This window comes from Kogia breviceps, chromosome 8, assembly GCF_026419965.1.
Source record: "Kogia breviceps isolate mKogBre1 chromosome 8, mKogBre1 haplotype 1, whole genome shotgun sequence".
In the NCBI taxonomy this organism is placed as follows: Eukaryota; Metazoa; Chordata; class Mammalia; order Artiodactyla; family Physeteridae; genus Kogia; species Kogia breviceps.
The window spans coordinates 9801115-9827126 of record NC_081317.1 but is presented as its reverse complement, the minus strand read 5'-3'; the positions used below and the strand labels follow the sequence as shown (position 1 = coordinate 9827126).

The 26012-nt window shown below is 40.0% G+C and overlaps 1 protein-coding gene across 7 annotated transcripts in view; it reads right to left on the bottom strand.

Annotated features, from left to right (window-relative positions):
- The window catches only part of MAPKAP1 (MAPK associated protein 1), a 241452-nt gene that overhangs the window by 128191 nt on the left and 87249 nt on the right, over positions 1 to 26012 (bottom strand). For all 7 annotated transcript variants that reach the window (XM_067040726.1, XM_059073087.2, XM_059073088.2 and 4 more), the window contains one exon: positions 6759 to 6931. In XM_067040726.1, the coding sequence (XP_066896827.1) occupies positions 6759 to 6853 (95 nt within the window). In that variant the 5' untranslated portion in view covers positions 6854 to 6931. The remainder of the gene's footprint in view (positions 1 to 6758; positions 6932 to 26012) is intronic.

Genomic DNA, 26012 nt, shown 5'->3' with positions numbered 1-26012 from the left:
CTAAAAAATAAAGTCTATTAAAGATATTTAAAGGTAACTGGCTTTAGAACTGTAACAAAAAAATTCAAAATAGAAAATAGAGAAAACAAAGAAAGCAAAAAAACCAAAGCTTAAAACAAGTAGACTAATATGAAACCAACATGTCAGTGGTTATAATAAATGTTAGTAAGATAAACTTCCCTATGAAAAGACAGTGACTTAGACTGGGCCAAAAAGGAAAAACCTCACAAAGGTATTCAACATAGCTAAAACAAAAAGGCAAAGGTAAAAGGCTGAACAAAGATACACTGGACAAGTATAAAGAAGAACAGTGGAAAAAATAGCTCATTGTTACTGAAATAAAGAAAAAGTCAGGACACAATACATAAATAAAACAAATCAGATTGTTTTACATTGAAAAAGGTACAACTCACAATAAAGATATGAAATGCATGAATCTTTTTGTGCACTGATATATATATATAAAATGGAAACCGCTGAAAACTCAGGAGAAAAATCACGCACACACACACACACACACACACACACACACACACACACTCTCACACATGCAGGAAACTTAATTCATTTCTCTTAATCATTCATGGACCAAAAATAGTCAAAAACTGTTAAGAACATAATAGTAATTAAAAATGCTGATTTAATAAGTATATATTGAATTCTGTAACCTCTAGAGAATAATTTTTCCAGAATCTGTAGAATATTTATAAAACGTTATTATACAGTAGGTCTCCCAAATATAGATAAACCTCTCAGCATAAATTTTATAGGGAACATTTTCTGGTCAACATTCAATATACATAAATCTACATAACAAAGTCAAAATTTAAATATTCAACTACCTAGAGACTGAAATGATTTCATTTAGCTTCTTCCAAATAGATTTTTGTTTCCTCCAAAATCAGTACACCAAAATAAGCAGGAAATTATCTTAAATACTACACTCCAATCTTGTTCAAGAATTAACAAGTGTAAGAGTTAAGGAAGCCAAGAATTCCAGCCAATTCTCCATTCCTTCCCAGGGGCCACAGCCTACTTCCATAGACATTTTTTCAAGGCACAGAGACAGGAGAACAATCTTCTCAAATAAATAATTTTCTTGAAAATAAAGGAAAGCTCTCCCATTGATCTAGCAATTTGCCCCGCTGTGAATGAAGAGCTCTTCCACAGGGCCAACCCACTGGAAAAGATCAAGGATCTATTCTAACACTTAAGTACAAACAAGCTAGAAAGAAAATAACCCTGTACTTCACTTCCTGACAGGAAGAGATCCCAGGTATTTACTTTATAGACTGTCTTACATCAAACAGAACTGAGAAATCCACTGTCACATAAGAGGTGCAAAAAAATTTCAAAAGACCATGGCTTCTTTGGAGTAAACGTAATTTTGTAATTCAACATATGCTTACAGAGCAACTATTTTAAAATGTCAGCATGTTAGGTACATTAAGGCATATAAATCTTAATAAGATACACTCAACTTCAGAGGTTTACAAACTAGTACAAGAAATAATCTGTATTTGGGGTGTTCAGAATTGGTAATTAAATTGTTTGACTCTTCCTCAGCCTTACTAATTTTTGGTCTGCTTTGTTTATCAGTTTCTGATAGCACGTATTGAAATTTCCTGTTCTGACTGTGGATCAGTCAAGGATGCTCCTTAAAATTCCCTTAAAATATTCTGAGACTATGCTGCTAGATGCATACACAGTCAGAATTATTATCTTGGTGGGCTATTCCTTTTTTCATTATGTAGTTTACCAAAATATCCCAATTGATGTTGTTTTTGCCTTAAATTCTACTGTTTGACTCACTGCCACCCTTCTCGCCAACCCCCTTTTGCCAGGTGGAGCTGAAGACTCTGACCCATGGGAAAGGAGATGGCAGAATGTCTGCTTGACAGCTTTTGGACTGAGAAGGAAATAAGGTTCTTTTTTTATTTTTTCTAATTAAAAAAAGATTTTTAAAAATTTTATTTATTTTTGGCTGTGTTGGGTCTTCATTGTTGCATGTGGGCTTTCTCTAGTTGTGGCGAGTGGGGGCTACTCTTTGTTGAGATGCGCAGGCTTCTCATTGCAGTAGCTTCTCTTGCTGCAGAGCATGGGCTCCAGGTGCACGCGGGCTTCAGTATTTGTGGCACACAGGCTCAGCAGTTGTGGCTCGCGGGCTCTAGAGCGCAGGCTCAGTAGTTGTGGTACTCAGGCTTAGCTGCTCCGCAGCATGTGGGATCTTCCCAGACCAGGGCTCGAACCTGTGTCCCCTGCATTGGCAGGTGGATTCTTAACCACTGCGCCACCAGGGAAGCCCCAAGGATCTTTTATAAAACAAAGGTTTTTAATTTTAATGATGTCCAATTTATCTTTTTTTTTTTCTACTGTGAATCATGCTTTTAGTGTCACGTATAAGAACTCTTCATCTAGCCCTCAGTCCCGAAGATGTTTTTGTTTTCTTCTAAAAGTTCTATGGTTTTACATTTAAGTCGCAATTCATTTTGAGTTAATTTTGTACAAGGCATGTGGTTTAGGCTGTAGTTTATTTTTTTGGCTTATGGATGTCCAACTGCTCTGCATCATTTGTTGAAAAGGCTATCCTTGCACCACTTAATTTGTATGTGCTTTTAATATGAAGACTCATTCTTATCTGCCTTCAATTCCGGGAAATTCTCTGGCATTATCTCTTCAAATATTGTTTCTCTGCTGTTCCCTCTATTCTTTGCTTCGCATACAGGAGGCTTTCCATCTTTCCCCCATGTCTCTTAACTTACCTTTCCTTCTTTGTATCTCTTTGTATCTTTGTGTTGCATCCTGAGTTGAATTCATTAGTACTATCTTTCAATTCATTTCCTCTTTAACTGCGCCCAGTCTAACGCGTATCCAACATACATTTTTTTAAACTTTCATAACTGCATTTTATATTTCCAGAACTTTTAATTGGTTTTTTTCTAAATCCACCTCTTGATTCTCATCTGCTCAGTTTGTTTTTTTGTGCTTTTTTTGTGGTACGCGGGCCTCTCCCGTTGCGGAGCACAGGCTCCGGACGCGCAGGCTCAGCGGCCATGGCTCACGGGCCCAGCCGCTCCGCGGCATGTGGGATCCTCCCAGACCGAGGCACGAACCCATGCCCCCTGCATTGGCAGGCGGACTCTCAACCACTGCGCCACCAGGGAAGCCCCATCTGCTCAGTTCTGTTTCACAATTTCCTAGAAGTTTACCCATGGGTGTTATTCCTTCACCATTTTGATGATTTTAAACATATTTATTTGAAATTTATTTTCAGATTGCTTTATTATAATTTTGTTGGGTGTGAATTTTTCTCCGGATTATTGTCTTTCTTTCCTAGTACTAGTTATACCGGTTTGCTTTGGAATTTTAATTTGCTAGCTCTTCTTGAATTGGAATGCTTCCTTTCTTTTTCTCTCTCCCTTTCTTCCTCTCTCACACCTCCCTGTCTAATGCCACTGTCTTCCATCTTCATCAAAGCAGAGGCCTCCAGCCTAGAGCCAGGTCTTACACTGGCAGCTCACGGTTCCTATCCTTCGGTGATACTAGGGACACTACGGATCTCATAAACCCAGTCACATCGTGGCCAGGCCCTGGTCACGCTGCTATCTTATTCCCCTGCCACCCCAGAAACACAACTTGAAACAAGCCACAGACCCAGGCAGCTTTGTTCAGTTTCTTTTCATAGGCAAGACAATCCCACCCCAGCTCCTAGTTTCCAGCAGTGAGGCTTCCTCTAGTCCCCATCCAGGCATGAAGTTCCTTTGCTCCCTATACCCTCAAGCAGTGTTTCCCACCACTTTTTTTGACACCTTGGGACATTTAGAAAATAACAGCATGTGTGCGGCACACAGATAGATGGATGACTCTGCTCCCTACCCAGAAACGATGGCTGGAGGCTCTGACTACCTACCCTCAGACCACCTAGTTGCCCTGAAGCCTGAGAAAAATCAGTATTTCACGTACTGGTAAACTCATTCACAGCATGTTCCTTCAGAAGTAATGCTCTAAAAGAATCAACTCCCAGCACACTCTGCCTATCTCTGAACTTGGTTCTGTTCCTAGTCCACAGGATGGTTAACTGGTTATTAAAATACAAGTATGTCAACAACATACTCCGTTTATCATTACTATGTATTTGAAGCAGAATATAGAATGTAAAGCATGAACTTAAAGGGTCATCATAACCAGAAGTCCGTGCTTTTCCCTCTGTTTAGAGCACGCTCCTCTCAACTTCTCTGCATCACCTTTTCCTACTCCTTCAGGTTTCAGTTTAGATGTCACTTAAGCAAGGTTGCTTTTCATGACTCCAGTCTCACCACCAAGTATGGGGTCAGATCTTCTCAGGATTTTGCATGTTACTGTACTGTATTATTATAGTATTGTATTATCATTGCCTATTGTATTGTATTATCATTGCCTGGTATATTGTGTTATTATTGCCTATTATTATTACCTCTGACAATAATCTTCTTGATGGCATAAACTACCTTTTTCACTTCTGTATTTCCAGATCTAGCACAGTGCCTGTACTAAGCATGAACTCAATAAATATTTTAATATCACCTATAACAGAGTTCCATGGTAAGGACTATAATGTAATAGTGAAGAGTGGGGCTCTCGAGTCAGAAATTCCTGGGTTTAACAAATAACAAATGTTGACGAGGATGTGGAGAAAAGGGAACCCTTGTGCACTGTGGTGGGAATGTAAATTGGTGCAGCCACTGTGGAAAACAGTATGGAGGTTTCTCAAAAACCTAAAAATATAACTACCATATGATCCAGCAATTCCACTCCTGGGTATATATCTGAAAAATAACAAAACACTAATTCTAAAAGATATGTGCGCTCCAATGTTCAAAGCAGCAAAATTTACAACTGCCAAGACATGGAAACAACTTAAGTGTCCGTCAACAGATGAATGAATAAAGAAGATGTGGTATGTGTATATATATACATATATATACATATATATATATATATATATATATATACACACATATATACACGATGGAATACTACTCAGCCATAAAAAAGAGTAAAATCTTGCCATTGGCAGCAACATGGATGGACTTGGAGGACATTATGCTAAGTGAAATAAGTCAGAGAAAGACAAATACTATATGCTATCACTTATACGTGGAATCTAAAAAATACAACAAACTAGTGAATAAAACAAAAAAGAAGCAAACTTACAGATATAAAGAACAAACGTTATCAGTGGGGGAAGGAAAGGAGGGGCAATATAGGGGAAGGGAGAAAAAAAGGGTTATTATGGAATTATATGAAATCACGTATGTGAAACTTTTGGAAATTGTAAAGCACTACAGAACTTAAATAATCGTTCATTCAATTTAAAAAAATTCCTGGGTTTAAATACCAGTTCTACCACTTACTGTGTAATTTAGAAAAGTTACTGAGACTCTCTACACTTTAGTTTCCTCATCTGTAAAATGTATGTCACAGTTCAACTCCTATTACTCGCTGTGTAACCCTGGGCAAGTTCCTTTGCCTCTCTTGGTTTCGGTTCCTGCATCAAGCAGTGTTCTAAGGATTAACTCAGATCACAGACGTCAAGTAACTAGCACTTGCTTGCTTCTACTTCACGCTGAAAAGGGACAATACCATAGCTCAGCCTTGAGCACAGCTGCAGACTCAACCCTTTTCTGAGCCTACGTGGTATCTTGGTTGAAAAGGTTTTCTATTGCCATAGGAGCAATAAGGATTATCTTCATATCCACAATTTTTTCAGGCAAAGTGGAGGGCAATGTCAATGAGAACTTGAAAGAATAATTTTAAGTGCAAATTTAATGTACCTAAAGGAAACACACACACACACACACACACACACACACACACACACACACACACACCCCACACACCCCTGACAGACTGGACCATTCTAACTCAAAATGTGAGAAGAGGAAGCCTCCATGAGAATCCATTTCCAAAATGAAGGCACCCACTACATTTAGCTGTATCCCAAACCCTACTGCTGGGAAGAGCACATAAAACTAGGAGAGGATGCCCGTCAGATAAGTAACTCAAGCATGGGAGAACTAAAGCAGCAAACCACTTTAACGTTCAAGTTATGGTGTACAGATATAGAGACTCTACTTTCAAGCACTACGTTTTTAATATAATAGTTTAATGAGGAATAGAGTGTAGTAATTGAGAGAAAAAATGGTCACTGACTGATAACAAAGAAAACTGTAATTCAGACCAAAAGGAAATAAAGCAAAAATCTTGGCATCAACCAGACTGGAAAACAAATTCTGACTCTGTCATCTCCCACCAGTGTAAACTTCAGCAAATAACAACTCTCTGATCCTGAGTTTCCTCCTCGGCAAAATGAGGACCATGCTGTTCACCTCACAGGAAGCGGGAGAATTAGAGGAGAAATCAGGTCTGAAGGGCCCAGCGCCATGCCCAACTCATGACTGGCACTCAGCAAACACTAGTTCCCTCCACTACTGCCCACGCTCCTTTTACCAGCAAGCATCACTAAAGGGGTTTTAGATCCTGCTGAAATGCATTTCCTCATGTCTGGATTCACAAACGTATCAGTCTGTTTTGCAAGCAGACTCTCTGAGATAAGCCTGAGTTACGCAGGCCCAGGATCTGGTGAGCAACCTGACCTGGATCAGTGTGGACGTCTGGCTCCCAGGCCAAAGCCTAGGAAGACTGACCGGGCCCAGAGTGCAGCATGGGTGGCCAGGAGACAGCCAGAAACTAGAGCAGCCAAAAAGAGGGAGGATTACTTGAGCTTCGGCTCCCGTCCTTCGCTTGTGTACTGCCAACAGATGAGCCCGATCAGATCCTGTACCCTGGCGCTGGCCATTGTCACCACGGTCATTGGCAGCAGTCTGTCCTGGCTTGAGTGCAGGGGGAGGTAGACATCGATCTTCTTGGTTGCTGTTGTGCCTACATGACCCTGTGGACAGAGCACATGCATGAGGGTAAAGCACACAGTTCCGGTCATGCAGACCCCACTGAGCTACAACGACTGCCCTCCAGGGCCTGTGTTCTCATCCTTTTTGCACATACCAGCGTCTGAGCCTGGGGTGGTCCCAAAGTGGAAACATTGTCTAGTTTTAAGGGTTTTTTTTTTCTTCTTCTTTAATTTTAATTTTCTAATGTTCTAATGGATCCAGCTCTGCCAGCAGTAAGGTAAACGAGCACTACAACTAAAACAAATCAGAGTGGTGAGCAGACCTAATATTTGGTGTCGGGAGATTTGCTTTGTTACTTATTCAGTGTGGAAAAGTCATCATCAGACCTTGGCATAAGCTGCCCTCCCTGAAAACTGCCATATCACTCCTTGAGACCTTGGGATAAGCTGCCATATTCTCCGAGGAAGCATCGAGCAGTACTGGAACCAGGGGCTTGCCTTCTCAGAGACGATGAGGGGCTAATTCCATTATGCAGTACATCTGTTACTTCACTCATCTGAACTGAAGTTCAAGGGTCTCTGGTCTTATTACTGCCCTAACCACCATACTCACACTGATCTACATGTCCCTGATCCTTCCCACACACCTCTCTCTCCTCCCTCCCAAACCCTCCACTCCCCTCTGGAACTCCTGCACTAATCAGCAAACTTCCATACATCATTACTTCTTTGTAAAAAAAAAAAAAAAATTCCCTCCACCTTTTTGTCTTAATTGAAACCTGCTGATCATGAGGATACTACTTCCTCTGCTGTCCAGAAGACTGTTTTGCTTTGTTCTTTTTAACCCCCAAATCCTTAAGGCCAGGAGGTGGAGTAGGTATTCTCATTCCTGCTACTTCCAAACTATCAATTCTCCTTTCTTACAAAAACCCCTGTTCCTTTGAGACCCAAGCCATCCAGCGACACCATCCTCTCCCTCTCCTTTTCTGTTACCCACCAACCTTTCTTTGGTCATTCTCCTCCCTCACTGAAGGCCTGAGCTCTTGGCTCGTAGTCTTTCCCACCCCAATTCCTGTCACCATGCTTGGCGATTTCATCTAAAAGAACAATCTGTCCAATACACAAGTGTCTCAATCCCTAGACCACATCATCCCCAGTGCCTTTTCATCCACCACCTCAAATCACGTATTGTGGTAGGTACACCAGAGATCTGTACTAACTCCAAAATCTCAAGTTAGAACATCCACTCACTGAATACACTTTTTTTAATAATTTTATTTTTGTTTATTTATTTTTAAATTTTGGCTGCACCATGTGGCTTGCAGGATCTCAGTTCCCGGACCAGGGATTGAACTCGGGCCATGGCAGTGAAAGCGCCAAATCCTAACCACTAGACCACAGGGTTAAAACCTGAATACACTTCAATATACCTCTACTTCATCTGTTCAAGTAGTCCCTCAAATTCTCCAACCTATAATCTGTTGAACCACCACCTTTTAATTATCTTTCAGTCACCCTTATTTCCCAATGCCACCCTCCAGATTACATGAGCCATTATAATCGTTCCTTTGCAAATACAGTTTTAATACTCTCTTCCTCCACTGGACACAATTCACAGAACCCCAATCCTGTATGAACCCAACCTTCTGCATTGCCCAGCTAAAGATCACTGGAGAAAAATCATATAACTGTACAGATTGATTTTACTTTAAATTCATGATGATAAACCTCAAACAGACAGTCAACACTGTAGAGCAAGCCTATTATATCTCCTGATCCAACCTGCACCCCACCTGGGACCACTAATGCATACTTTTGCTTCTCTCCTCAAACTTCCCATGAACCTCACCTCTTGACCTTCAGCTCCTGTCCTTCCCTCGTGTATTGCCAACAGATGAAAAATACTGTGGACCCTTGAACAACACAGGTTTGAACTGCGAGGGTCCACTTACACGTGAATTTTTTTCACTTGATATGGGCTACAGTACTATAGGATCCACAGTTTGTTGAATCTGTGGGTACCAAAGTGCAGCATCAAATTTGATCATATTACACTCCTGTTGAAATTCCTTCAGTGAGTGGCTCCTACTGATACTTTGAATAAAATCCAAATTCCACGCAGTGTGCAACAAAGTGCTGCGTGATCTGACCCCTGCCTAGCCCCCTAACATCATCTACTGCCATTCTCCCCCCACCCCCTGCGCTTCAGCTACACCAGCCTTCTAGAAGTGCCCTGAATGTGTGTACCTTGCCTGCTTCTTCCCCTTTAAAGGCCATAGCAAGTGCTATTCCCGTATCTAGAAGGCTCTTTCTCACGATTTTTGCATCCTTTATTATGTGGCCTCGGGCAGGTTACTAAACTCTCTTTTCTTCCATGTCCTCATACATAAAATGATAATAAAAGGATGTGCTATCTATCAGAAGACTGACTTTTGTGAGGATTATTATTATTGTTCTTGTTATTCAAGGCTCAGCTCATATGACCCCTCCTCAGAGAAACCTCCACTGATAATCCTATAGAAAGAAGACCCTTCCACAGTTATCCTCTCACACATATCCTGTTCATTTCCTTCATAGCACTTAACAATTTGATATTATATATTTATTTATGTACATCTTCAGTGTATGCCTTCCCCACTAGCCTCTGAGCTTCCATGAGGGGAACCATAATAACGTCTGCTTTGTTTACTGCTCTATACACAATGGCTAGCACTGTGCCTTGCTCACAGAAGACTCTCCAAAAAAAATCTGTTGAACTACAGAATGAATGCATGAATGAGTCAAATGCCTACTGGGACACATGGTAGGAACTCAATAAATGTTAGTTTCTTCCATCCATCTCACTTGCCCTTTTCTATGGTCTGTTTCCTGATAGCAGATGGAGATGGAGGGACTTGAGCAATCAAGTGGTTCCTTCTTTAACACTCTACACAGAATTCTATCGATCTAAGGTGGGAAAAAAATATCAGAACTAGGGTAAGGAAATACATAAAATCAGTTTAAAAAACATTTTTAGAGATTCCACTTCTCAAATAACCCAGCATCTAATATTAGATCCACTGGGTTTTATTTTGTTTGTTTTTTTTTACTGAGTCTTCTATGTTATAAAGCAAATATTTAAAAAGTAATTCTCCTACACAATGGTCTCTCCCTATCCCTCTCACGCATACGCTAGTGTGCGCACATGCGCGCACACACACACGCGCGCGCGCACACACACACACGCGCGTGCGCACACACACACGTGCGTATTTTTCAGCTTAGAAGTTAATAACTCCAAGGACTAGCAAAGATGTCTCTAAACAGCAAGTGTTTTGATCCTGTCAGGCAGTCAAAAGGTTAAAATTAAAACAGTGGTAATCTTTCTAAAGTGGGTTTATAGCCCTCTTACCACTCTCTTCTCAACCCCATTTTCAGAACCCCTAATTGCTGTCACTGCTCTCTCTTCTTATTTCTGTTTATTCCTCCTTCTTCTGAAGAACTGGAGCTTAGGGGCTATAGGAATCACAATATCTAAAGATACAAAGATTCAATGAAATGACAAATGTGAATGTACTCTGCAAACTATAAAGTGCTTTAGAAATGCAGCACAGTACACTAGAAAGGACCTAAGCTTTATAATCAGACCCATTTCTATTACTCAAGTCTATTACAAGGTCACATGAGGCCAAAGACGGATGCTATAGGAGCCCTAATAATAATACCTATTATTATAACAAAAGCTGGCATTTATTTAGAGCTAAATAAACTGCTAAATGTTTGCCTAAGTTATCTCATTTAATTTTCACAATCACTGTAAGAGGGAGGGTTCTATCATTACCCTCATAATATAAATGATAAAACTAAGGCTTATAAGACTACAGTCATCTGCTCAAGATCTCATAACCAAAGTGAAGAGCTGGGACTCAAAGCCATGTCTGTCTGACTCAAAGGCCTCTACTTTAAACATCAACACCTTCTTTCACTAAAGTTATCCTAAATATAATCAGTTCCCACTCTCCAAGGCTTGAAATCATCTCCCCCTCCTTCTCACACACATGCCAACAGCACTGCCTAAAGCAGTCTCCTACAGAAGGAGCACTCAGGGGCTGCCCAAGGAGCACTGGTAAGGGTTGAGACTCCAGAGATCAGTGCCGCGGTCAGCTGGCTGCAGGGAAGTCACACTCTTCAGGAAATGCAAGCAGAGGGCTGTATGGTACTCCTATGCAGCCCTGCACCCTCTTCATTTCATACTGAGATAGCAAGTGTGGGGAAAACTATGAAATAAATATGGCAGATACTTATTAAATGAACGAAACACTTTATCTTTTTAATCTTCTAATTCCATCTCGAGGCACTGATGACGGGGGAAAAGTGCCTTGCACAAACCTTGAAATTATGTATTTTTTAATAAGGAGCCTCTTCTGAAAAAACTCAAGGTGGTGGCAGTTAGCTCTATCTAATAGTCCCTGTGTTGCAATATTTAGAGAGAATCATCTAAAACATAAAACAATCCATCAATATAATAGAAAGTAATTAACTTATTTTTTTAAAAAGTGACCAAAGAATTAAAAGTATTCATCACACATCAAGGCAAGCAATATTCCAAAGAGTAGCATCTAACTATTAAAAAGCAACTAGCAATAAACATCATATACAGTTTCACTGCATGGCAATTTATGTGTTCCACAAAATTGGGGAAATGGAGGCATAATTAGAGCACAAGGAAAGGGTCACCACAGAGACAGGGAAAACTGGTTTAGCTCCATCTTTCCCAATCACTCATGCATTCAACAAACACCCACTGAAACACCATATTGGGCTCTGAAGACAAAGTTAAGTATGACAAAATGCAGACCCTCAACAAATTCATGGTCTGTTGAAGGTCTCTACTGTACATTGTGATCAAAGCTTTAAGAGGGAAAGTACAGGCTATTACGAGAGCTCAGAAACAACCCAGACTAAAGGGGGTTGGAAAAGGCCTCCCAGATAAAAAAATAAAAAATAAAAAACTTACCCTTCCATCCAATAGAACCACTAACCCAAGGAAAAGACACTTACTGTATTTAAACATCTTCTAGACCAATATACAAAAAAGTGAATATGAGTTCTCCCTGAGACAAAGGATTATGAGCGTTTAATTCTAATTTTCTGCTTTATATTTTTCTGCACTTTCTATACTAAGCATGTTATTACTTTTATAATGAGAAACAAAATAGTAAATATTATAATTAGATAACAAAAAAGGAGATAAAAAGAACTACTACACAGAGCTTAAGAGTTTTAGGTACGAGAAAGAGAGGATCAACTTTGAAAATGTAGCCTACGTTAAGGCATCCAGCAGAATTTACTAAGGACACATTATGTGCCAGTTGCTGTGACAGGCTGTTGGAAAAAATAAGTTGGAAATCTAACTCAGACACCTTTCAATGGCAAGTTAAGTAATTTTTACCAAAGAAAAATGAAAAGTAATAAACCCATATTGAGCTGACTAATTTGGAGTTGCACACTCTCTCCAGAGCAGCCCCTATATCAGGAAATGGCCCTAATTCAGGTTTTAGAACAAAAAGAAAAGTATTCCTGAAGCAAAACTATTCCTCAACACAACTGCAACTGATAAAGACCAACTAGACTCCAGAGTTCATATCACACTGCCTGTCCATGACTTGATGGCCTAGCAAATGCAGCCAAAATCTCAAACTCAACATGTCCAAGACCTGTTTCCTCCTTCAGCTTGTCTCTTATTCTATATTTGATCTCAGTTAAGGCTTTCATCACCTACTCTGTCACTCACGCTAAGAACCTTAACTCTTTTTCCTGTCTCATCTTTCAAATGTCTCTGAAATATCTCTCGAATCTTCCTCCTCAATGCCACTGCCCTAGTTCAAGCTTCATCATCTCTCAGCAAGAGTACTGCAGCAGTCTCCCAACTATCTCCCTGTCTCTAAAATCTCTCCACTCTCCCAATCTTTATTTCCTTACTGCTATCAAAGTGATTTTTCTCTAATCACTGAACATGCCTATCGCTCAGAAATACATGATGGCTCTCCCCAGTGTTAGCATCCCAGCTCTTTAGCATAGCAGTTAATACCCTTTGCAATCTGGTCCCAACGTATCATTAATGAAGTATATTGAAGAGAGGTTAAGGGCATAGATTTGGGGTCAGCCAGATCCAGGTTTGAATCCAGACTCTGCCACTTCCTTAGCTGCTAGACCTGAGACGTTGGGCAGGTAACTGTACTTCTCAGAACCTCCATTCCCTTACTTAGAAAAGCAAATAAAATGCCTGACACATAGCTGCTAATCAAGAAGTGTACCTCTTCTTCTGTCCTTCAATTCAAATGTCTCCTTTTCCTAGAAGGTGGAAGTCGAAATTAATTTCCTCTTCTCTGCCCCCTAGCAATCTGACATGCATAGCCTTATGGCTTCATTTTTCTCTACCTACCATTACAACCTCCTTCCCCACCCTCTCATGTAACTGTAAAGGGAAAAACTGTACCTCACCCATTTTGTATTCTCCACGGACAAAGAATATAGCAGGGGTGTGGCGTTAGCTTACTGAATTGAAAGAAGTCATCTGACTGTCTCTCAAAATGGACCCACCACACCTAGTACTTTTCTCGTATCCTAGGTAAACTGGCTATACCTCCTTCTACTTCCCAGGCCATGCTTCAGGAGCCCTCTTTCTCCTCTAAAACATCCCCAGCACCTAACATAGGGCTGACATATAGTAGTTACTTACACATATCGATGGAGTGAATGATTAATATTCTCTTAACACATGATTTTTAAACCCTTGCATTATATTATAGCATATAGATGTACTATCAACCTATTTCCCTTATTATTAAATGGATGTTGTTTCTAATATGTCACTATTGCGAATTATATTCTCAGAAACATTCTCTTATATAAATGTTTGTACACAGAGTCTAAGAAGTAGATTACTAGGCCAGAGAGTATCAATGCTTCGTGGCTTGTTGTATTTAATGCAAAAGCTCACTTTTTATTTTTTTTTATTATTTATTTATTTATTTTTATTTATTTATTTTTTTTTGCGGTACGCGGGCCTCTCACCGTTGTGGCCTCTCCCGTTGCGGAGCACAGGCTCCGGACGCGCAGGCTCAGTGGCCATGGCTCACGGGCCCAGCCACTCTGCGGCATGTGGGATCTTCCCGGACCGGGACACGAACCCGCGTCCCCTGCATCGGCAGGCAGACTCTCAACCACTGCGCCACCAGGGAAGCCCAAAAAGCTCACTTGTTAAAACCGTGTCTCTATGCCAATCATGAAATATCAGTACTATGAACTATAGGTCACCCAATTAATAATTAGTTCATAAAATGTAAAGACAATAAATTTTAAATAACTTCTATATATGGAATATGAATGGGTACAGAAATGAAATACATAGGATTTGAACATGATGAATTAAAACATTACATCTGTTCCAGATTTTTTTCCCCATCTGATCCCATTAATTAAAATAATATACATTTTGCTGCCTATCATAAAGTTAATTTCAAAATTATGTACCTGCTAGTTTCCAAAATACGGGAAGCAGGAAGAACAATAGATGGCATTCAGTTCAAAATCATCTTGAATTAAGAAACAGCCATATCAAGTGAGTTAGCTGAATTAAGTCTTAAGGACAGAAGGTTCAGTTAACAGCACTACTTAACATCAAGGTTTGTCAGTAATAAATTGAATATCAGATCTCAAAACTGTTGCTAAGTGTTCAATTTCTCTGTCAAGGGAAAGGAACAGAGTAAGGATAGACAGCTTGGCTTCTGCAATTAAAGAGACAAAAAGCAGGCAACATTATTCCATTAGTCACAACTGCACAAGCAGATCATTATATGTAATTTTAATGTAGAAATAAATATATCAGTGTATCCCGACAATATAATGATGCAAATTGATAAAAGGGTTATTTGTAGGCTCCAAAACTTAAAACTCTCTTAAAGGAATGGCTGCAGTTCCATTCCACCAGTACCTTCTTCCCTCAACAAGGACCAAAGAATGCTATAGTCTACCAATGGCCTGGTCTTTAATAACATGATACCCAGACTTGGTACAGGGGTCTCAGATTATCACTACTCTGATGATGATTTAGGGACTTCATTTAATCAGAGTAAGGATTTTAAACAAAATCAAGCCTAATTCTGGTCTAAGCCATGTTTAATTGACCGTGGCTACATGAAGAGGAAACAAAAACCCCCAACCCCATACTAAAGCATTCTGCTCTCAATAGTGTTGGCTTTATGAGCTCAGGCAAAGAACTCACTTTTGTACATTCAAAATGGTGGCACTGAACTTATGAACAGATTTTGTATAAAATTCTATGACAAATCCATTCAGAACTAGGGGCTTGGCTTTGCAGTGCTATCTTAACCCTCAATAAATCAGGAATGCTTAAAGCCTATTAAATTAACATTTCCCTGATCTGGCACCTGTAGTTAAGTTAATTTGTCAAAAACATTCCTACAGTTTGTCACTGGACACTGTATTTTCTGACAAGTTAAGTTTAAGATAAAATTGACAAAAATCTCATTAATTTTCTCTGAATCACCAACCTTGGTTCCATTAAGCTTTTATTATTAAGAACGTCAACTGTCACTCTTTCTTTAACAAGGTCAAGTTCTGGTCTGGGTACCTCCAGGATCCTTATTCTATTAATAGGGACAAGCGAGGCATTGCAGTGTGGTGGTTAAAAGCATAAGTTGTAGAGTCAGAAAGACCTGGGTTCAATTCTCAGCAATGCCACTTACTGTGTGTCCTTGGACAATTTTATTTAACCTTTCTGGGTCACTATTTCCATACAGAAATAGTGTATTATAAAAGTACCTCTTCATGGATTTGTTGAAAGGATTCAATGAGATTATGCATGTAAAGCACTTATCACTGTGCCTAGTCCACAATAAATGCTCAGGAAATGCTGGCTGTTCATTAAGTGGCCTTTTTTCCCCTCTACTTTTACATTCATAGACTTAAAAAAAAACCAAACAAAAAAACTTTATTACCATTCATACTTTTAAAACTGCAGGGAATTTTAAGGGTCATCCCCTTCAAAACAGTTTCAGCAAATGGTTGTCCTACGACGTCTCCTGAACACCTCCCACTGACGAGGTCCCTGCCACCCTCTGAAGTGGACCCTTGGCTTCAGTCTGCAGGCAAACAGTTTTGACGGCTAGAACTTTTTTTTTCGTTGAGGGACACTTTCTCTGCAGATTTGCCTCACTGATCTTAGTTCTAGCCCTCAGAAACCTGGAACAAACTTACCTCCACTTCCACAGACATCCCTTCACATACATGAGGACCTCAAACAAAGTAGCTCAGTTCCTAAACACTGCGGTATGAGCCACGCTGTAACCCTTCTCAGCATACAGCACAGTATAGAAAGTGTCATTTCCCTCGGCTTTTCCCAGGCTGATGATTTTCTTGAATTTTCTTTCTGTAACATCTGTGACAAATATAAATTTATAGTCCCTAACCTGAAACAAGAAAGGGGGCTGCTGCTCTCAAGTAAAGAGCCTTCCCATTTAAAATAAACCCGCCATAGTTTGATGTCCTGTCTTTTCTCACTTTTAGAAGAAATGCCTAGAGCTACTGGTTTAAGCAATCTGTTTTCAAGTGAAATTTGAGTAATAGCCTTGAATAATTCTTTTTTTCAAGACATCGACTGAAAGACCAGCAATCATTCATGTTTAAATACAGGTAAGAAATTTTACAAAATGGCGGCGGGGGGGGGGGGCGGTGAGGAGGGAGGATGAAGGGGAAAAAAAGAAAGCCTACCCATACTGTATCTGGAATAAAAACTGTTTCCTCGAAGTCTTAAATTCAGAAAGCAGTCCTTGAAAATGTCAGTTTTTACCATGACATTTTATCATTATGTTTGCTAGGGACCTCTCTGCAGAGTCTACAGAACTGGTCTGGACCCAGCCCTTCCAGCCTTGAGCTGTGTGACTTTGGGCAAGCCCATAACCTCTCTGAAAGTCAATTTCCTCAGTCACGAAACACGAATGAGACTACCTCAACAGACTCACTGGACGTACAAAGCAAAAATAAAGCATGTTAAAATGCTCTGTGAACTGCAAATTGTCATACAATGTCAATTATTTATTACTGTTACTTATGCTGTTGCTCAGACCAGGCAGATCTTCAACAAAAAGTCCCTTCAAACAAGGTTGAGAAGCGGAGGCAATAGGAAAAGATCTCTATTTCAGTCTTTAAGAGAGAAGAGACATAGCATTCTCTTCTCATTCAGCCTCAGGATGGTTATAGCCTGTACCAGGAGGTGCTCTCACACAAGCACAATCCAGTCATCTGAAAGCATAATGGGATGTAAAGTGTCCATTTTGAATTTCATGGCCATTGTGGGATTCTTTAGATCATTAATGTTACACAGCACTTTGCATTTAATTATACAAACAATGGGTTCTATAATGATGAGAATATCAGGGAAAGGTAATTTGCATGAACTAAGCCCCATCACCTAGGGTAAGTTTAGGGACCTCTTCATTATTAAGTCATTTATATAATAAAGTCAATATGCTTTAAAAGTAAAAATAGGTTTTTTAAAACCATAAAGAAGAGTTACATGTTTTAAACTCTATCAATGATCATAATACAATGAGTCTTTTTAAGATTTAACATCAACTTTTAAAATTAAAACTCAATGGGGAATGTATACTTGGCTCCATTACTAGATGATGTATCTTTAGAAAAGGTTACAGTATAGCCATTATCATCCTCCTAAATTGTATAACTATTGCGAGAAATAATTCAGGTGCATCGATCATATTCATTTCTTGCAGGGTTTCAGTTGGTTAATGTTCAAAAGTTTTAAATGTCAATACACAACTTAAAAGTTATATTGTGTCCTTGATTTTGAAGTTTTTTAAAACCCACTAATTTATATACTGTAGTAGGTTCATGACTGTTTTAGCACTTTAAGACTCAATGTTTCTTAATGATATAATTCAAAAATTTCACTGAATCATAATTCAGTAAGTCATAAAAACCTCTTAAAATTAATCTTTCACACATATCTAGCTTATCCAAAGTTAGAATTTAATTAGATGGCCTTGGCGCAAATGGGCTTACTACTTTATTTGCTCAATCAGTGTATGTCTCTTCAGTAATTATAATGAATTCAAGTCCCTGATGCACCTCCTAGCAAACAATGTAAAAACATCAGACAAAATGGAAATCAATAGCTTTATATTTCTCCAATTACAACTTACACTTTCATCCTCAAAATGCACATGTGAAATAAGTGGGATAGGTGTTATTCTCAATAGGAAAAGGCCTACACCCCTGGTGACAGAGAAAGATGCTTGTCTGCAGCAGAAAATACATGTTTTTTACATTATGAAAATGATACAACTGCAAAGAGCCAACTGAGAAAGTTTGCATTAAACAGTTTGAAAGTACATATTGAAACATAATTAGGAGCAAGAAAAAGAACTAGATTTTTAATTTTTGAGAACAACACTTCCTGTTGGGAAGACTCACTTCTAAGTATATATAAAATTTACAATTGAGAAGAATCCAAAAATCTGACTCGGGCCTTTATCCCACGTCTCCCAGATACAATAAAAGGAATACTTCTTTGCTGTTGGGTACACAGGAGGGGCTCAATAAATCCTCACTCACCATGTTTCAGAGGTTAAAAACACAAGGGAACACCAGCTCCCTTAAGAGTAGGCAGAACCCACCGCTTCCGTTCTCAAAAAGCAGTGGTCAAGTACCAACTCATGGGCCCCAGAGAATCCTTACTCTTGGGTTAAGAGCCTCATCAGTAATTGTGAGGTGTACCTGTACTAAAAGTGACTACCCAGGTGGTAGTACCCAAATGTGCTTTGATGATCACAAAGGAAGAAAAAAACAGTTTGGTCCTTGGAGAGACAGGCAAGCTGCCTATGACATCAACATGGCACAAGCTCCATCACAAGCAAAAGGTCTGATAAGACAAAGGCCCATCTCAGGTTGCAATTCTCTGCGGAAACAGGCAGAGCGAGGCCTGCTCACTTGCAGGAACTGACAAATCACTCGGGTACCAGGGTCTCCTGGGTTATTCCTCAGCCCTCTGGCATTATTTCCCTCCTGTTCATCCTGAGTCTTAGTCAGTCGGATCTCCTCTGAGGTCCTAACTAAACCAGACACAGGGAGAATCGGGATTTTATCTTATTAAAATAGATATGGCTAATTTGTCTTTTCAAATTCATTTTAAATTAAATTGGATTTCCTCGGAAGGCTGCTAGGTCAGTTCCCCTGCTGCGAAATGCAGGACAAAGGTTAATTGCACGCCCTTCACCAGCTCTTCTCTCCTGGGCAGACTCTGATAACCTGCCCCTGAGAGGTGGGAAGGCTTCAGTTTATTGGGCGATAATGTTGCCATTAGAGCCATTTACCATTATGCCAAGAAACATTTCACTTTTTTTTTTACCTAAATAACAAGATATGATAGCAATAACAGGAATGAAATGCAACAATGTTACCAATTGGTGGTTAGTTCTTCTAAAATGCAAAACCCAAAGAATAAGACTAATCTTGCTTTCCTAAAAGGCCCCAATAGATGCAAATGTACACACCCTCCTGGAGCAAACAGTTTTCTGGTTCCAGTGTAAAATTCCATTAACATTTTCACTTAATTTATCTCGTTTAAACTGTCTATGTTCATGAAAATTTAACCCAGTAATTCCCTGTTATACAAAACGTAACAGAGTATGAATATTTAAATACAATGTAAATAAAACAGTTTATCAATTATATTTTTGTATTCTAAATTAGTGACTTCACTTAGCATGTCTGCCTTGCACAGCACCACACAATTTTTCAATTAAAGGTCCAGATGTTTCAAAGGCTCCAGTAGGCAACAGCGGTTATGAGAAATGCTTTATCTGCATTGTAATCATCACCACCACATCAGCTCCAGGCTGCATTAACATACTCATGTTTTATTCCTGCTCCCCTTCTAACAGAGCAGGTAATTATACAACACGGTGGAGAAACACAATCCTAAGGGCTGGACAATTTCCTTACAAGCATCCACCTGAGCAATACATTTTCTTAAAAATTTGGGGTGACTGTTTGGCAGTAACACTGATCATGCAGAATAATTTCTTTAAATAAAAAGAGTGAATCACAGCCATACCAAGCTTAGCGTCAAATAGTATTAAAATGCAAGATGGCCTGCACATACACACGTTTATGCATACTGAAAATCAACTAGAAGTTTGTATGTGTAAAAACCACTATCATCTGTTAGAATCTAAGCCGCTTCTTCTCATTTTTAATGCCAGTGTCATCTCTTGAATGAGTCAACTCTATCTTTATTCTTAGTATTCAAAAATGACAATTCATCTCACCTGAGACTGACCAAGTATAGCAATTATCCCTGTGCCCATTTGATTAAAATATATATATATATATGAGCAGAACAAAATGCAATTCTGCTAGCTAAAACAAAAATATTATTTTTAATTAAATAGTTAAAGAGATTTAATTAGGGCTTCCCTGGTGGCGCAGTGGTTGAGAATCTGCCTGCTAATGCAGGGGACACGGGTTTGAGCCCTGGTCTGGGAAGATCCCACATGCCGCGGAGCAACTGGGCCCGTGTGCCACAACTACTGAGCCTGCGCGTCTGGAGCCTATGCTCCGCAACGGGAGAGGCCGCGATAGGGAGAGGCCCGCACACCGCGATGAAGAGTGGCCCCCGCTTGCCACAACTAGAGAAAGCCCTTGCACGGAAACGAAGACCCAACACAGCCAAAAATAAATAAATAAACCAATGTGGGTTAAAAAAAAAAAAAGAGAGATTTAATTAAAGAGTTAATTAATGACTCTCCCACCCCAAAATAGAAAACAATAACCTCTAAGAGATACTGTTATGCTTAGTAAACAGTATAATTTAATGGGAAAATATAGTTCCTCATTGTTAAGAGAACCTGCAACAAAATTAACTTTAATTGTAATTTTAAAAATTATTCTATAAACATACTTATATTTTGAAATATTCCAGAAGGAGATGTCCTAATGAAGATGCTATTCAAAAGATAAATGCCTTAACAAATATTAAAACCTCAGACAGGTCAAATCCTAGCAGGTTACACTTCAGCATCTGAAAGCAGACGGCTTCCGTTCCTTCCTGAAGGAACCTTAGGTGGAACATTTTTAATACATCACCATGTCACTTTTTAATGTGCCCCAATCTATTAACCACATGGCAAACTAACAGGGATTTTTAAAATATGAATTTTATGGCTTTGTGCTGGTGATTAATTAAATAAATAGCCACCGTTTCACAAATCATCCCTCTAATTAGTCTCAAACAGACACTTTGCATTCACTGGTGTTACTGCCATCTGAAGCTCACAGAAGGGCAGGAATGGTGGGTGCAGCACGGCCGCGTCTCTGCACTTTGGAGCCCATTGTCCCAGGCTCCACGGCTGGCATCCCACGCCGCCACCCAGGGGCAGAGGTGCCATCTTCACAGGTGCTGCAGTCAGCTGGAATTTGATTCCAGCTGCTCAGAAAAGATGTTCTCCTTAATTATTCTCCCTCACCCAAAGGAAACAATGAAACGACAAAGGAAGAAAAGTGCAACCTCCAGCTGCAAAGAGAAGAGGTTTCACCAACACAGTTCATGGAGTGCGCAAGAAAGTTGGCACCAGCTATCTAGTTCAGGAATAAGTAGGGTGAAAGCCTTAGAACTCAAACATGTTATGTCATTATCTTGAACTCAGATATTAAGCAATTACTTCCAAACCCTATTATTTAAAAGACTCCATTCAAAATCTGAAAAGGTCACTCTTTTTGAAACTAAAAAGAATTCAATCTAACTTGTTTTAGTAGTATATTTTAAAAGATGAGGGACTTCCCTGGTGGTCCAGTGGCTAAGGCTCTGCGCTCCCAATGCAGGGGGCCTGGGTTCGATCCCCGGTCAAGGAACTAGATCCCACGTGCCACAGCTAAGGATCCCGTGCAGCCAAATAAATAAATACTAAAAAAAAAAAAAAAAAAGATGATAATTCCTCTGAAAGCAAATTAAACTTGGAGATAATTTTTAGTGTCGGGGGGAAAAAATCAAATGGGAATATCTAAAGAATTCAATTTCCTTTAGGAAAGACATTAAGCAGTTTCCTAATCTTGGTATTTAAACTTCATTAGGTAGGAAGGAAGGAAGAAAGGGGGTGGGGAAGGAAGGGAAGAAAGGAAAAGGAAAAGGAAAAGGAAGGAAGAAATAAAGAAAAAGGAAGGAAGGAAGGAAAAGAGGGAGGGAGGGAGGAAAAGAAAGGGGGAGAGGGAAAGGAAAGGCCTAAGGGGAAAGGAGTGGGAAAAGAAAGAAGGAAAAATTCAGTAGGGATAACACACCAAGGTATGCTACAGATTATTCTGCAGAAAGACTATCCTCATTTCCCTTCTCTCTAAGAATGGGAGGAGGAAATGACGTGTTACAGAGAAGACGAGGACCCTGAAGCAAGATAGACTTGTGCCCTCAGCTAAATCATATAATCGCACTTAGCCTCAGTTCCTTCCATCCTGTAAAGGGTTTTAGCTCCTATTCTCTACAATTATAGGGACACTGAGATACTACGGATAAAGCAACCAGCACATTCCCTGCACAGAACAGATGTTCAACAAATGACGGTGATGCTGATGGCAATGAGAAATGGGAGGAAGGCAGAGCCTGGGTGACTACAGCCAACACTGCAGATGCTGTGTTTCAAATGTGAAAAAGAGGGACAAAAGCCCAAATGTACATGAACACAGAACGTGATCCTCACTGCACTAAAGAAAACCCAAATCGCTGGCAACTAAGAAGAAATGGTGTAGTTTCTCTAACTTTCATCTTTACTGGGCACAGAGATAGGGGAGGGGTGTCTCTAAGACTGTTCATACGGTAGAAATTAGAAAGAAAATGAATGAACTTTGGATTCAGCAGACCTGGGTTTGAATTCTGGCTTAATTACTTACAAATTGTGTAAACTCAGGCAAATCTGTTCACCTCTCTAAGCCTTTGTTTCTCCAACCCCAAATAGGGAAAATAATATATTCTTTGTAGGGAATCTGGGAAGAATGAATAAAATAGCATACTAGGCACTCCGGCATATATTAGATACTCATATAGTTTCTACTACATTAAGTTAGATCACATGAAACTCTGATATTCAATCATTTATGATCCACAAAAATTGCAGTTCCATATGGTTTTACCTAATATAGTGACTGAGACAATGAGTAGCATGAACTGGAAAAACAACAGAAAATTTTCAAAAACGGAATGACTTACACTATCAATATAGGAAGACGACCAAGATATAAAAGGTGTTTTAATGACTGGCTCATGATTCCAACAATACAGCAGCTAACACGTATTAAACACTTACTATAGGTCAAATATTAGCCCATATATTTGACATCCATAATATTAGTTTATGTAATCCCAAAACAATTTAATGATATGAGTCAACTATTCTCCCCATTTTAGACGAAATGGGAGCTTGAAGGAATGAAGTAACTTGCCCAAGGTCACACAGCTGGTGAAGCTGGGAGCTTTCTAGCTCCAGAGCCTGAGTTCTTACTCATCACTTATAATTGCATGGCCGCACTGCAAAGGTACTTGTTTTGCTTTTAATAAAACTATATGGGTGGGCAAAGGGCTGAAATAAACATTTCTCCAAAGATATATACAAATGGCCAATAAGCACATGAAAAGATGCTCAACATCACTAATCAGTAGGGAAATGCAAATCAAAACTACAACGAGGGGCTTCCCTGGTGGCTCAGTGGTTAAGAATGCGCATGCCAATGCAGGCGGCACAGGTTCGAGCCCTGGTCTGGGAAGATCCCACATACCACAGAGCAACTAAGCCCGTGCGCCACAACTACTGAGCCTGCGCTCTAGAGCCCGCACGCCTAAAGCCTGTGCTCCTCAACAAGAGAAGCCTGTGCACCGCAACGAAGAGTAGACCCCCGCTCGCCACAGCTGGAGAAAGCCCGCGGCAGCAACGAAGACACAACACAGCCAAAAATAAAAATAAATAAATTTATATATTAAAAAAAAAACTACAACAAGATACCACCTCACATCCATCAGAATGGCTACTATCAAAAAAACAGAAAACGGCAAGTGTTGGCAAGGATGTGGAGAAACTGGTAAATCTGTGCACTGTTGGTGGAAATGTAAAATGGTACAGCCACTGTGGAAAACAGTATAGAAGCTCTTTGAAAAATTAAAAATTAGAATTACCAAATGTTCCAGCAATTCCTCTTCTGGGTATATATGCAAAAGAATAGAAAGCAGGGTATTGAAGAAATATTTGTACACTCTTGTTATAGCAGCATTATTTACAATAGCTAATAATGGAAACAATCCAAGCGTCCACTGACAGATGAATGGAAAAGCAAAATGTGGTATACAACTACAATGGGATGTTATTAAGCTTTAAAAAATAAGGGAGGGACTTGCCTGGTGGTGCAGTGGTTAAGAATCTGCCTGCCAATGTAAGGGACACAGGTTTGATCCCTGGTCTAGGAAGATCCCACATGCCGTGGAGCAACTAAGCCCATGTGTCAGAACTACTGAGGCCTGTACTCTAGAGCCCGTGAGCCACAACTACTGGAGCCCGTGCTCCACAAGAGAAGCCACCACGGTGAGAAGCCCGCGCACTGCAACGAAGAGTAGCCCACGCTCAACGCAACTAGAGAAAGCCCGCATGCAGCAACAGAGACCCAACGCAGCCAAAGATAAATAAATAAAATTTTTAAAAATTAAAGAAAATGGGCTTCCCTGGTGGCGCAGTGGTTGAGAGTCCGCCTGCCAATGCAGGGGACACGGGTTCGTGCCCCGATCCGGGAGGATCCCACATGCCGCGGAGCGGCTAGGCCCGTGAGCCATGGCTGCTGAGCCTGCGCATCCGGAGCCTGTGCTCTGCAATGGGAGAGGCCCACGTACCGCAAAAAAAAAAAAAAAAAAAAAAAAATTAAAATAAATAAGGGAATCCTGCAGTATGTTACAACATGGATGAACCTTGAGGATATTTATGCTAAGTGAAATAAGCCAGACACAAAAAGACAAATACTGTATGATTCCACTTACATGAGGTACTTAGAGTAGTTCAATTCATGGAGACAGAAGTAGAATGGTGGTTGCCAGGGACCGGGGAGAGGGAAGAATGCCGAGTTGGTGTTTAATGGGTATAAAGTTTCAGTTTTACAAGATGAAAAGAGTTATGGAGACACACTGCAGTGATGATTATATAACGTTACAAAGGTATTTGATACCACTGAACTGCGCACTTAAAAATGGTTAGGCTGGTTAAAAAACAAACAAACACAAACAAACACTGTACTGGGCAAGAAGCAAATAATTTACAAATCATTTTCTGGGCCTTCCAAAGGATGGACATGCCGGTGGGCAGGCAAGCACCAGTGAGTAGTGAGAGTATTTCACACGAGCACCTACAGTGAGTGGGATGACGATGCATTCCGAAGCCCCACTGCAACCACGGCATTCTAGGATCCTTCTTCTCCCACGTCATGGTGTTATTCAAAATAGCAAAACAGAAAAAAATCAGACATGCTTGGAAGTTTCAAGGAAAAATCCTAAAGTTGTAATCACATAGCTGCTGTGTTCCCATTATGTTATAGTCAAGCCTTTTTGCTATGTGACAAAGGCAGCAAAGCTTTTTATTTATTTGTTTGTTCATTTACCTATTTATGTACACCTCTCATACTTCCTGAATCCTTTCATGTAAACAGTGAACAAGTCATCACAGAAAGGGAAATGGCACTGACAGTGGATGCTATGAATCCATTCCCTTCAAGTCAAGAAAATCCCCAAACACCATGCTTTCAAAGCCAGGACTGTAAAAACAATCACACTTGCATTTAAGGCTTCTTGGGGCTGCCTCTGTGGCACCAAAACCCAACAAAGATAAAGAAGATGTTTGTGCTAAGTTGGGAAAGTGGAGACATCAGCATTTCCGCCTTCAAACCATTATTTCTGCTCTCCAGACAGCACCTGATAAAGCATCTGGAGTGTTGTCTTCTGTGCAGCCACTGCTCTTCCAACGCCTGTGCTCAGGGGTTTCCCTGGGGTTTCCTTTCGGACAACTGCAACAGAGACTCTGAGAGG